The sequence below is a fragment of the Ostrinia furnacalis genome, unplaced genomic scaffold, assembly GCF_004193835.3.
Source record: "Ostrinia furnacalis isolate ACB-3 unplaced genomic scaffold, ASM419383v2 OfSCF7481, whole genome shotgun sequence".
Classification (NCBI taxonomy): domain Eukaryota; kingdom Metazoa; phylum Arthropoda; class Insecta; order Lepidoptera; family Crambidae; genus Ostrinia; species Ostrinia furnacalis.
In genome coordinates, this window is record NW_021137720.1 from 238101 (window position 1) to 252726 (window position 14626).

Here is a 14626-nt window from a genome sequence, read left to right on the forward strand (position 1 = left end):
TGACACGGTTTGTTAATTAGTTATAATGAAACCTATTTGTATCGTTATTTGGCCTGCTTTTATGTAGATTAGGGTAATGTTTAATTCTTTTACATAATAAACTTCTCGTTTGTAAGTTTGTATTTTTTATGTTTACCTTATCCAGATGCTTACCTACTTATTACTTATTTTATTTATGCTATTTCATAAACCCGAAAACGCAATGTACGGTGAACCGACGATCAGATGAAGGTCGCGGAAAACAGCTAGGCTGGATGCGGGCAACGCAGGAGTCAGGACCCGTCGTTTTAGAAATCCTCGGGAGAGGTCTTTGTCTAGCAGTGGTTATCTTTTGACTCACTGCGACGATGACGACGGTATTACAGGATGGAATTTTATAATGTCACCAGGAGGGAAAGTCTGTACTCTTAATATTGTAAATAAATAAATTCTCGATTTAAATGTTGCTTTAAGAAAGTTAGGAGACTACCGAAAATCTCCTACGCTCTCTTAGTAGTTAATCATTTTCGACAGCAGCCAAAACATGCAATAAAATTGCATATACGGATCCCTTTGTTCGAAAATGAGACCGCTTGACTCATTACTGATTTGAAATAATTTAACGTAGTTACCTAGATATTGAGTATGGCTGGCATATTCAACTCAGTATCACTTTGTTGTCGTCCAAACAACGCGTCGATAATATTGTGTGCTTAAGTTAATAAAATACGATAGCAATATGATCGGCATAGTTATACTCATTGCTTTGGTGTCTTATTTTGTGGCGCGGGCATACAAAAATGCGTACAAGAGATTTGACAACTTCCCTCCAGGTGAGTTTAAGTTAAAAACTAATGCAAGAGCGTGTTGTTATTCAACTACGGCCTAGGATAGAGACTTTATTTACTTTTTATGGTCTAGTTCAGGGCTTCCCAAACTTGTTTTTACTGTGACGTCATTGGGAAGGAGGATGTGTTTGCTTTTTTTTCTGAGTATAGCTTCTCAAAATGGGGCTCAAGTTTGAAAAATTGCCACTCTCCTCTTTCTCTACATTTATTTTCGCATCACGATGTTCTTGGGATAATGCCACAGTTTGGGGAGCCCTAGTCTAGCTCATAAAACTCGAGGCTTTTCCGCAGTATTTTGTCGGTTAAATAAGTGAACCTGAAACCGTGTGAAATGTTTAATGTCAGTTCTTCTAAAAAAAATTGTAGCTACTTATACTTACCTAAACGCTATTGAATTGCATTTATTTAAAAAAAATCTGAATACTTGAGAGCTACTTGAGAGCAATATTCCCCTAAATAATATCCCTTTATTAACTTAACAGTAGGATATAAATTGTAATACGTAATGCCCGTCATAATTTATTCTAGTTAAAGTTAGCAATTATTTATTACCTAGCCATTGTTTCTATTGGAAAACTATAAATTTACCTATCCATGTTAATTTTGTGTCAACGTTCGATGTTCCCCCGTCATTAAAGTCAACTAAAAACGATTCATTGAGATTTAGACTTTAGAGAGTTTTCAGCCCCCCTAGACAAAACGTACTTTTTGATCGAATCGAAAATCGAATCCGTCAAAATTCCATACAAAAGAGAGGCTTTTCGACCACTTTTCGACTAGTTTGCGATTATAATTTGCACTTTGTCTAGACCCACAGAACTATAGAGACGATTGTTGCGATAAGTTTATTTTTGGTAGTCATTTCAATTCTTCTTCTTTTCGTGTCGACAACAAACCTACACAGTGTCAGCCCAAAACTCCGCGACAAGAGTGGCGTTGTCAGTAGCACTCATCAAATCCTCCTGAGTGCAGTTGCTTGGGCACTTAGGGCATGACATCAGGTGCTTCATCGTCATTTCAATTTAGTTTAATATACAATCTACCTTAATAAAGAGCTCAATATATTTAGTACTAGGTTTTTAAAATTTGTCTCTCCATCCGTCATTGTTTTTAAAGTAAGTGCGTGTTGGCATAAGACACCGATTATCCTCACGAACGCTTTGTAGTCTTGTATTTACATACATGTAATAGCAAAAGAAGTTATTATTATATCCTAGGAAATTAGCGGAAATATCATCTTTTAAACAAGATAATATGTTAAATTACTTTAACGAGGCTATTAGGATACAAAGTATGTAACACATACACAGTCAACAACACATCATACATTGTTGTTGCAAAAATGCACCTATAACAACAAGTCATAGTGTTTAGGTTAGTAGGTCGTCAGTCTACTCCCGGAAAATATAAATGAAAACTAGAAACTCATCAGCCCTAATTACTATTAAACTAGCGACCCGCCCCTAGTACGTACCAGCCGGTTAGGTAAGTAGGTACACGTTTAAATAAAAACCCATCTGAGAAGTAAGATTATTAACCCTGGGTTGCACCATCTAACTTTAACTACAACAATCGTCAAAAATATGTAAAATTTTAAACAAAACACCAGTTAAGGTTTAATAGTTACTGTTAAAGTAAGATGGTGTAACTGAGCCTAACAATGAAGATAATTAAAAAACTTCTTAACCATGTAGGGCCACCAAGTCTACCGGTGTACGGGGCTTATTGGATAGTCCTGGCCAGCGAATACAACAACCTGGCAGCAGCTTTCAAGAAGCTGGGGCAATGGTACAAGACAAAGATGGTGGGACTCTACCTCGGGCCAGTCCCGTCGGTCATCGTCAACGATTCTGCGATGGTGAAGGAGATGTTGAACTCCGAAGACTTCGATGGACGAATGGACATCATTATTGGGAGACTGCGGTCTTACTGGAAGAAACTGGGTGAGTGTGTGGCTATCCTGAAATATAAATTACTAGGTGCTGTACGGCAAGCACGAAAATCTTTCAAGTTGGAATCGTTTGCGTATTCGAATCGCCATTAAAAGATTTAGTACGAAAACTACAACAGCGCACGTGAACGTGTCGTAAAGTGAACTTAGTATGAGAAATGGTTGCACGAAACTTATTTTAAGAATCAAAATTGTCACGTTATCGTTTTGTCGAATACGCAAACGATTCGAAGACGAAAGTTGTTCATGCTAGAGGTAATTTAATTCTCGCTGGCTCTCCTGGCGATCACGCTCTATCGATCAATACCTATTCTGCTATTCCTGAATGCAAGTAATTTTTGTCACCGGATGCTCTGGCTCTAAAAAGTCTTGTTCAGATATCAACCACTGCATATTTTGATACAGAAAATATTAATTTCTATGGTCGCTAGATGCTCCGAGACTATTATCATCAGCACCAATTTTTTTCTGGTATTCTTTGGACTTTGTAGCAGATAACAAATTGGATTTACTACGTAAAAAATAATAAACAGTGAAAGCAAAAGTGATTAATTAAAATGTTTGTTGTTTCCATTTGTATTTCCTCTTACAATCTACAAAGAAATAGTTCTAGATTGTAATTAGTTTAGTTTATTATCAAACTAACTTGTTATGAAGTAAATATTGTGCGATAATTGGCCATTTGAGTCTTGTTTGCATGTTTAAACTGTCAGTTGGACGGAATTTATTATTTTGCGATACGCGATGCCCTCGTTTCAAAAATATCACACAAGGAAATCGTTTATATGTGTTGCCATATGTATTTTATTATCTAAACTTTAATATTGCTAATTGAAACTGACGGAAGGGCCATGATGCGAATGCGATGGCCGGAAACATGTTTTACTTATAAGTATACCTACCTACCTACCAACTTAAACTGCAGTTTGTCATCTACAAACGACCTATCCAATGCAATTGTACCTAAGATAAATTAAATTGTAAACAACAAAATACTTTAAATGATGGTTTCAAAGGAAATGTTACAAAGTTTGGACTCGAATTAACACATTTTAACCCTTGGACTTACTTCATTCATTCAGGAATCGTATCTGATTCCAAACCTATTTCCACCATGATCATCATCATCTCAGCCATAGAACGTCTACTGCTGAACATAAGCCTCCCCTAATGCTTTCCATGTTGCCCGGTTTGTAGCGGCAGCGCGTCTTTCCGTTCTATACATAGCCAGAACGCAAGGGTGTGAAACTAATCGAGTATAGTTTGGAGATGACTTTTTTTACTAAGCTCCTCCAAACTATACACGACCAGTACGCATATGCTGCGTACTGCTCGCGTATACTTTGTAGTGACTTAGGTCAATTATCTTACTCCAAAATATACATCGCCAGTACGCATACGGACTAATCACGTATGTATTGTAATAAGTGCGTGATTACAATTTATACGCGAGTAGTTGCATGCTAGTCATTTTGTCTTATTGACCTCTCTTTCTATTACATATTCATATCTGCGTGTCTACTTTAAACATTGAATCATCTTTCGACACGGATTCTGCCATAGAAAAGATATTTGTTTTGGGGCTGATATTTAATTTTCACCAATTCTCGAATAACTCTTATATTAAGAATTATGTAGGTATGGAAATATGTTAAAATGATTTTGTTCTTGAGATAAAAGTTAATAAATAAATATCCTTAGACATTTTACACTGCGCTTCTAGTCCCAAACTAAGCCAAGCTTGTACATAATACTAAGTATTAAACATACATACTTAAATACTTTTTTTTTTGTAAATACATACTATACATAGAAAACACCCAGTCCAATACAAACAAATATGTTCATGCACACAAATGTTTGTACTGTGCAGGAATCGAACCCGCTACCTCCGGAATAGTAGTCCGTTTCGAACCACTACACCAAACGACCGATAATACAAACCTAGCATTTAAAGTCTCGTATAATGTATTAATAATGCACGTTGAACTTTCTTCTCTCACTCTCTCTCATTTGACAATGAGTTTATGATTACACTAATAATTGTTATTTAATTTGAAATCTACCTAATCAATTTAATTTAAAAAACCACTTACAATAGTGTTAAAAATCTACATTTATTATAGATCCAGTAAAATAATAATATTTTATGTAATAATATCGAATAAATGTAATTTTAAATATAATTCCATATTTTACTAAATCAATATCAACTAAACACACTCTAGTCAAGTGTAAGTGTAAGTGGTGTAGTAGAAACTAATCGAGTATAGTTTGAATATGACTTTTTTTACTAAGCTCTTCCAAACTATACACGATCAGTACGCAAAATTCGTGTATAGTTTGGAGTCACAGATTTACAAACGGGCACTACAAAATATACACGAGCAGTTTCCTATGGGTGCGTTCTGGCCATGTATAGAACGGAAAGACGCAGCGGCAGCACCTTCCTGCTATCTTTTTTACGATGTCGTCGGTCTACCTTGTGGGTGGACATCCTACGCTGCGTTTTCCCATACGCGGCCTCCGCTCCAGAACCTTGCTGCCCCATCGGCCATCATTTCTCCGTACTATTTGCCCTGCTCACCTTGATCTATCATCATCATTTAGTCTCCACTGTAGGAGGACCCTCTCTAATGCACCAGAGGCAAATGGAGGATTTGGCTTACACTTCCCATGGCCAGACGGGTTGGGGAGGCCTTGATAATCATGCTTTAACTTTTAATATAATAACTTCCAGGTATATTCTTCACGGATGGATACTTCTGGCACGTCCAGCGTCGGTTCTCGCTGCGGTACCTTCGGGACTACGGATTCGGGAGACGGGACAGCAACCTAGAAACTGTGGTGGAAGGAGAGATCAAGGAGATGCTCGACATGACCCTCAACGGACCAAAATACCCTGCTGAAGAGGTACAGTTTCTTAAAAATAGGTTTTGGACAAAGGTTTTCTTCTGATTACTCCAATCAATCCATGGATAACCAAAATATTTTGGGATGACCCCCTAGGTAGAGTCTTTAATTTTCTCGTTTCCACAAGATGATGATTTGGTACATAATATACCCAGGTGTATAATAATTAATATGGTAGGTAGGTACTGCAACAGTTTTCGGAATGAACCATTTTCACAAGTTAGGAAAACCTTGAATTACCGGAAATTATATAGGTAGATTAGATATGTAGTTTCATAAACAAAGAAACCTTTGCTTCAATTTGTTTCATCATTTTTCTGATAAAGATACTTAGGACTATTGCCTTAAGCTGATGAAAGTTTTACTTAGTTTTACAATTTGATGAAGGGGTTATCTATAACAAAAGCCATCTGAATTTAATCTAGTTACTCATAGTAGGAGGCACAAGAATAAAAAATCTTTTCAGATGTTAATAATATTATGTAAATCAGCAGTAAGAATTTATTAAAATTATCATCTATCCATAAAATCTGCCGCACGTGTTAATTAATCGCCACTCACGTTTAAGTACACGTAATAGATAAGTAATGCATAAATGTGACCAAATTGCATCACAATCAAAGTTACGTTTACCAAATCTACCTCATTAAATATCTTTAACACAAATTACTGAGAATATCTCAAAAGATAAAATAAGTCATAATGTAAACAAGCACGGATGTAACGAGAATTAATAAATTATAATCGTATCTACTTAGGTATTTATATTGCATCTCTGCTTATTTCTAGTTAACCAAGGACCTTCCCAAGTAACATTTTTCTCCATTTAAGAGTTCAATAGTCGTTCACATGTACTCCACAAGCTGTGTATGTCAGCTGTATACGAGCTGTATAGCTTGCTATAATGCTTTTATAGAACCAGTTTGGGCACAAATTAGACAGCTTTAAGTTCACTATGGCTGTACATTAGCAGTATAATAGCATTATAATAGCAGTTTAAGTAGTAACATCGTACTTAAGGCTGACTTACGGCACTATATGGGACGCAGTGTGAACCATACAACGTACGTGAGGACAATAAAGAGTAACAAGTGGCTAAATGCACAGCTTTCAAAGTTATAAAGTCCGACAAAAGTACTCCAATGCTACATAAAGTTCACGTGTGTCCTAAATTATTTCCACATTTTAATATTAGTTTGGTATTTGTACGTGAGTGCCAAGAGGAAACAACTCGGGCGGATAATATAATCATTTATGCAAATAATAACACGGGTTTTAAATACTTAATAATGTTAATGCCATTGGGAATGCAACTTTATCGTGAAATGTATACATATTTACAGCTAAAATATTTACGCGCCTCTGTAAAAACGCGATATTCATTTTAAAATATTTAAAACTGGCTGAGAGGAAATCTACAATTTTCAGTTTTTGATATTGTATTGGCATTATAATTATACTACGGTAATTAATTATAACATGAAACCAAAACTCAATCGCTCTATCTGCGAATTTTGTGATAAATCTGCATTAATTTTGGAGATTTATTTGGTAAATATTTTAGGTTATGTAGAACAAAATGGTGGAAATGAAATACGGCTATGTGAACTGTTATAACTCCAATTTAATGCGGTGAGCGTATATTAGGTTCACATGTGTTCTGTTAGAATGCTGTTATCTATATTAAGTTCCACATTTGTACCACTACAGCGCTAATGTCTATAAATTTATTCTAATGTGAACTTATGTACAGCTTTAAGATGTACCTAGTTCAGGTCAATTGTGTATCTTTAATTCTTTCAAATACTGAAATTTTAGAGATCCGCAATAAAAATTATTAATGTCCGTTAAATCGCCTAGCCCAGGTACTAATAGTCAAGTATGAATACCTAAAGCATCAGACGGTAGTGTTCCCGGTTTAAATTCGTTTATTATGCCTGACAATTTATTCAAAGCGGAATGAGGAATACGATTTTCAATAGCCCATGTTCTTATTTTTTTGCTAAAGGTTAAATAATTGTCTAAATCAAAATTGTATTCACTATCACTAGAACTGCAATCATCACACTCTGATATCTGTATATTTTGAAGGGAACTTTCAGGTTCAGGCATAATATTTTCCTCTGCATCATGTACAGAACCACCATAAATACAACTAAAAACAGGCTTGGGGAAAAGTGTAATAGAATATCACATTCACATTCATTTTCAGCTTAAAGCAAATAAGAGTAGTACTTGTGGACAAATAAACTGCTATTGATGTTAATGGACAACACATATAGTCCTTTTAACAGCCTACAGTGCACATGCGAACCATTGAAACACTTTTGTACAGATAGTAAAAAAAGGTTATTTTATTAACACAAACAAGTCCTACTACAGCTACTAGCTGTATAACAGTCTAAAACAAGTAAACATAATAGCCTTTGGCTTTTTAAATGACCACGTGTGTTCTATTAAAATGCTAGCTCTGTAACATCGTACAAGTAGGCCGTTAAACAGCAGTTGCCGTATCTCTACCCTCCTATAATGCTCTTAGTCAGACGGCTGACTAAAGGATAGTTGTTAGAGTATTATAACACCAACAATCGTATAAAAGTATAACTCTACACTAGTCTACACTCCTATAAGTCCCTTAGACAGGTATAGGTGTAATTAATTGCAATAATACAGCTTATACATCACGAGTGAACTGTACTAATGCTTTAAGTACACATTGGAACTAAATGTGAACTCTTAAATGGAGTAAAATGTTACTTGGGTTATAAACCTATTTGTATAGTTAATTACTTTTATAGTAGGCACTTAGTGAAGATTTTTGGAAAAATTACCGAAAATATTTTCGGGCTTTATACACACTTTTTGGAACATTATTATAAAGTTTCCACTGACACTTGGGTTTTCTTACCAACACCTTTCCACTTAATGCATTTTTCTCATTTACAGAAAATAGTGAAAGGTGATCTGATCTACTTGCCGCACTACTTCGCGGTGCCGTTCATCAACGGCATGCTCCATGTCCTCAGCAGAATGACCCTGCCCAGGGCAGAGTACGATAGGCTCTGGGACCTGGCCAGACATGTTCTGATGTTCCAAAGGGGCTCCAACGATTTGGGGGGCGCCATCACATTCACGCCGTGGATCAAAGACCTCCTGCCCAACTTCAGTGGTTACGCCGGCATGAGGAAGGGAAACCAGAATCTGTTGGAGTTCTTCGAGGTAATTTTATTGTTAATCGAACTAATCAAATCATAATATGTTACTTTTTCACTACCGTTATGACTGGTTTACACGTATTAAGTAGTTCAATAGGTAACTAAATTTTATCTTAATTCCAAACGTCAAGCTCTTGTTCACTATGAAACTACAAAACGTGTCAAGTGACAAGCCCCGCTCACCAACTTGACTAAAAAAACAAGTAAAAAAGTTACCTACTTAACTATATAACACGTGTAAATCAGCCTTTATACCCATGATAAAGACCAATCAGTTATTGCTATCTACCATTCTCCGTCACTCAATGCCAAGCGGCAGTTACCTACGGTGACAAGCCAAGTTCCATCCTCAGACTTTTCAGCCTTACTGTGACACCTATGCAACACATACTTAATTGATTATTCTAATTATGTGGATGAATAATAAAATGAGCCTGACAAACGAATAGGTAATATTGTATAGGCATCAAAAATTTGACTACGAATTTTAAATTGTTTTCACTAAACAAAGATAAGATTAAATCGTATGTGTTATTATGTTTTCAGAAATTAGTCGAGGAAGTGATGAAAACACAAGAGGACTCGCACAGTCGTCATTTCCTGGATATGTACATCAAGAAGATGAATGAAGAAATTAAGGAACATGGAAAATCCACATTTTCTGGTAAATAATAGTTCTCTACTACTCGTAGTGCAGACATTCTTTACGAATAGTAAGAATCTATGAGACATCTTGGAAAAGAAAGCACTAAGCGATAATGGATAACTTTTTAGTTTCGTTGTAGTTCTTTTTATTTGCTTATTATGTCTCTCTACTGGGAAATCAACTCAAATCACATGAATAAATTCAGAACAATACCTATTTGAACTCGTAAAAGTTCTAGATTAGTAAATAGGCTTTAACAAACCTTCATTCAACGACGACAATCACCGAGTCTAGACAATAAGTAGCAAAGATTGATAACTGGGCCAATCCAAAACAGACGCTCTTTTATTCCAGTGGACCAACTGGTCCTGACCTGCGCCGACTACATGTTCCCGACGGCGACGGCTACGGAGTCGACGTTGACGATGCTGATCGAGCAGATATTGTTGAATCCGGGGATCCAGGAGCGGGTGCACGAGGAGATCGACCGCGTGGTGGGCAAGGGCCGGCTGCCGACCCTCGACGACCGACGCAAGTGAGTATAGGAACAGAATAAATGGTATAAACTGGTCCTGACCTGCGCTGATTACATGTTCCCGACGGCCACGGCGATGGAGTCGACGCTGACGATGCTGATAGAGCAGATACGGCTGAATCCAGGAATCCAAGAGCGGGTGCACGAGGAGATTGACCGCGTGGTGGGCAAGGGCCGGCTGCCGACCCTTGACGACCGACGCAAGTGAGTATAGGAATAGAATGAATGGTAAAACTGGTCCTAACCTGCGCTGACTATGTAGTCGTACATGTGTTCCCGACGGCGACGGCGACGGAGTCGACGCTGACGATGCTGATCGAGCAGATACTGCTGAATCCAGGAATCCAGGAGCGGGTGCACAAGGAGATCGACCGCGTGGTTGGCAAAGGCAGGCTGCCGACCCTCGACGACCGACGCAAGTGAGTATAGGAACAGAATAATAATAATAATATAATAAATAATAAAATATTTATTTTCATAAAAAGCTAGGTACAATACAATACAAGGGTACTTCTCATTTACACTCAAATTTGATGGTCACACAATAATAGTTCATAAACGGTTTCAGTTAGAACAATAACTTTGAATTCAGATGATAAAATATCTATTTAGCTACATACAAAATAAATTTTATCGTAATAGAAGCAAAAATAATACGAAAACATCACATGAAACGATAAAAAACGGGGTAATTTTTCGCGTTCTCCAAAGAACAGCTCTCAAGAACTTTCTCCAAAGAACTGCACATCGCTTGCTTTATGAAAATAAGACAAATATATGTTTTATAAACACTTAAGAGTCATTTACAGTAGTAAAGTTTGAAAAAATTATTGCTGTGAAGTACAGAATCACTTTCGTGGGATCTAAAAATTTAAAACGTTAAAGCTTCCAAACGAGACTCACTATTTGACTGATTTACTGAGAATACAATCTTTACATCAAGCGTTACAATTTTTGTTTACAAAAAGTTGAAATAAGTTAGAAATAAAATTTGCCACGAAGGTGACGATGAGAACCGTGTCGATGAGAAATACCCACAAGAATGAATGGTAAAACTGGTCCTAGCCTGCGCTGACTACGTGTTCCTGACGGCGACGGCGACGCGGTCGACGCTGACGATGCTGATCCTATGTTTTAGGCCTATGTTCGTAAATAAACCCCAAAGGCAGCTATACAGGGTCCTTCTTATTTGGATGCATTCCGTTTAATTCATCTATACGTGACACTAAACATATTATAGGTACACTATCAACAAAAACGGCTTTTGTTTTCAGTATGCCGTACACTGAGGCTTGTCTCCGAGAGATTATGAGGTACGAGACCCTTGTGCCCCTGGGTGTCCCGCACCGCGCTATCAGAGATGTCAAGTTCCATGGCTACGATATCCCTGAGGTATGTATGTACCGTTAAAACAAAAACGTACCTTATTAGCTAATAGACTCACAAGACAGCGCATGCAGGGAAATACAGGAACGCATCGTCGTATAGAAAGAGAGTTTAATGCATCAAGCCAAAAAGGCCCGAATACCTTGATCATTTCATCCAGAGGTAGTCTACTGCAAAATGTAAGCGTCCGCCTTCAAGGGAACAAAGTACAAACTCGCGTTTTTTTTTATAAATTCGCTTCCAGCTAGTTTTGCTACCTTGCACCCCCAGCGGGTGTCTTACACTACACCACGATTCCAAAGACGTGATCTCCATTCGAAAGTTATTACAATACAAATGAAACTTGTATCTTAGATGTTTTTGTTGTTGAGTACAATTCATAAACACAATCTTTCGTAAAACAAATAAAATTAAAATAGATCATCAGACCGTTACGATTACGAAACATTACACTCTTGAACATAATGCAATATTACCCGACGATTCGTAGGAATGTGGCGTGACAGAATCTTAATACTTTCCCGTGTTGCTCTCTCATTCGGCCTAAATTATAGTCCGCTCTTCCGCTGCTTTATTAATTGACATTGTAAAATCGTGCTATAGTAATTTGTAAGTTTAGATCAGTTGCGAAGATTAATTAATATCTACTACTAACGATGCCGACTCGTCAGTTCATTGCATCACTTAATTGACGATACATCAATAGTGTTTAAAATTCTTAAAGGTACGTAGACTCCGTAGTCTCATACATACCTAAGTTTTTTTCTTTTGGTATAATCTCAAATGGTATTAGGTAACCGCATGGCTAAATACTTGATGTTTTCAAAGAACACTCAAGCAAAATCTATACTAATATTATAAATGCGAAAGAAACTCTGTCTGTCCGTCCGTCTGTCTGTCTGTCTGTCTGTCTGTCTGTCACGCTTTCACGCCTAAACCCACTGAAGCGATTTTGATGAAATTTGGCATAGAGATAGTTTGAGTCCCGGGAAAGGACATAGGATAGTTTTTATCCTGGTTTTTGAAACAGGGATGCGCGCGATAAGGTTTTTATTTGACAGACAAAATTCCACGCGGGCGAAGCCGCGGGCGGAAAGCTAGTGCTCACATAAAATATAAAATTATGCTGAATCCCAAAATGTTCCGTTTTCAGAACACATTGGTGAGTGCCAACTTGACAATGTTGAACATGGACGAGAAGATATGGGGCGACCCGACGGTCTTCAGGCCTGAACGGTTCATTACCAATGGACAACTCGACCTTTCCAAGGACAAATCACTGCCATTCGGAGCTGGTAAGTTTGCGAAAGACATTTAATTACTTAGTATCTTTTATCAATCGACGACAGAAAGTCCCCAAAAGGCGAAGTTGCTAGTTGCTAGGTACTTCGCCTTTATGAGAGTTTAAGATGTACAGATAATTCTACAGTATTAGTTAGGGAAGGGCATAGTAGACAAAGATCAACGACCGACCGAACGACTCTACACTATACTTTTCACAACATCGTTACTTTTTCTATAGCTGAGAGTATTACGTGTATACAGCTGCATTGGGACTTGAATAGTCAAACACTTGGAGCATTACACTTTGATGATGGACGTAGGTTTTCCACGTCCATCATCAAAATGTAATTTAAAAGCGCTTAGCTATCACCTGTTTGAAACAAAAACTTACTCTACGTTGCATAGCTTTTACCAGTTGATTTCTTTTTGTGACCAGACTGGCGACGGTTGAAATTATAACGGTAAGATTAAATGTTTTACCTAGGTAAAAAATACTAATTAAAACGAAAACTTTTTTAAGCCCGATTCTAAAACTCCTACTTACATTTTCACGGTTATTTTGCAGGCAGGCGACTTTGTGCTGGGGAGACATATGCGCGGCAGACTTTATTCCAGGTTTGTCGAATTTTTTGCTAAGATAACACATTCGTGCTAAAACAGTTAAACAACAACATTTTCTAATGTTGTAATTCTACAGCTTGTTACGGTAATCCGTGCAGAATAATTAAAAGTGCGTGAATCGAGAAAAGTTTTCTCAAAACTTTTGTTTTTGACGACTCTTTTATTGCTTGTCAAATTCTGCTTATTTTATATCTCAAACATTTCAATCCGTTCTAACGCGATTTTCATCGTCATATCCTTAGGCTTAAATTACAAGTATGTTTCAGGTGTTTGCTGCGTTTATGCAAGCCTTCAGCGTGTCCACGGCTGACGGCCGCCCCCTGACCAAGCCTTCCAAGAGGATCCAAGGCATCATTACCACTATACCTGAGTTCTGGGTTCGAGTCACGCCTAGACGTTAACACTTCTTAAGAGTCAATGTTACAGAGACATTGATTGATTGAGTTTGAATAAGCTTTGGTAAAAATAAGTTCGTTAGGACTTCGGATTTAACTGAAGAACTTAACTAAGTATTCAGTGTCTGAATACTACAAAGCTACAAAATATAGATTAAGTATAATTAAATAAAAAATACTAGACTGATTTCGCGCGCAAAGATAAAAGAACTGGAACTTTTAATTTAATTTGATTTGAACCTGAAAATAATTCATAGATAATACTGATGCCCGCCTAAAATTCGCTTCTGACGCCCTTTTAAAGTCCTAAGTGGAGATACTATTGTACAATTTTACTGTACAATTTTATATGGGCATTACAAAATCAACACAGAGTAACCAACAAATGGATTGAAAGCACGTTGTATCCAACTATTTATATGTCGTTTGACTTGTTTCAACTTATAAAATTAAGGGTTCAGCAAAATATGTGATGCAAAATGTGATAAAATTGAATATTCATAAGTGCTACTTTTATAAAGGTTTCTATGCCTACGCAACTACTTTATAATGTAGATTAGGTATTGTTTATATTGTGTTTATCACTTTCATACCCGAATCCCGATTGTATAATCAGCAGACTATACATAGAGTCGATATCTCCGACTTTGCTTAGGTATTTACTGTAGGTAGAGTAATTCTCTTAGTTAACTGATTCAATAAATGTATTTTTTGGAATTTTTAACGGCTGTTTTATTGTAATAATTAAAATATGTATGTAGGTACTAAATGTGAAGATGAATAGAGTTGGTTCGTGGCCTAATCCAGAAACGGACAACATTAGTAGAAAATGCACGAGAAAAAACACTTTAAA

The 14626-nt window shown here is 37.0% G+C and overlaps 1 protein-coding gene across 1 annotated transcript; it reads left to right on the forward strand.

Annotated features, from left to right (window-relative positions):
* Nucleotides 1-718: 718 nt before the first annotated feature.
* On the forward strand, nt 719-14398 carry LOC114364874 (probable cytochrome P450 304a1). Its single transcript, XM_028321219.1, has 10 exons — nt 719-812; nt 2522-2770; nt 5519-5691; nt 8638-8910; nt 9453-9570; nt 9907-10087; nt 11362-11479; nt 12627-12768; nt 13323-13372; nt 13645-14398. Exons 1-10 carry the CDS (start codon nt 719-721, stop codon nt 13777-13779), a joined length of 1533 nt encoding a protein of 510 aa, XP_028177020.1. The 3' UTR covers nt 13780-14398.
* Nucleotides 14399-14626: the final 228 nt, after the last annotated feature.

Excerpts from the sequence above, each read along its gene's own strand:
- LOC114364874 (XM_028321219.1), top strand. The coding sequence starts at position 719 with ATGATCGGCATAGTTATACTCATTGCTTTGGTGTCTTATTTTGTGGCG. Across the intron at positions 2,771-5,518 it reads GTCTTACTGGAAGAAACTGG|GTATATTCTTCACGGATGGA; the intron begins GTGAGTGTGTGG and ends AATAACTTCCAG. Across the intron at positions 5,692-8,637 it reads CAAAATACCCTGCTGAAGAG|AAAATAGTGAAAGGTGATCT; the intron begins GTACAGTTTCTT and ends TCTCATTTACAG.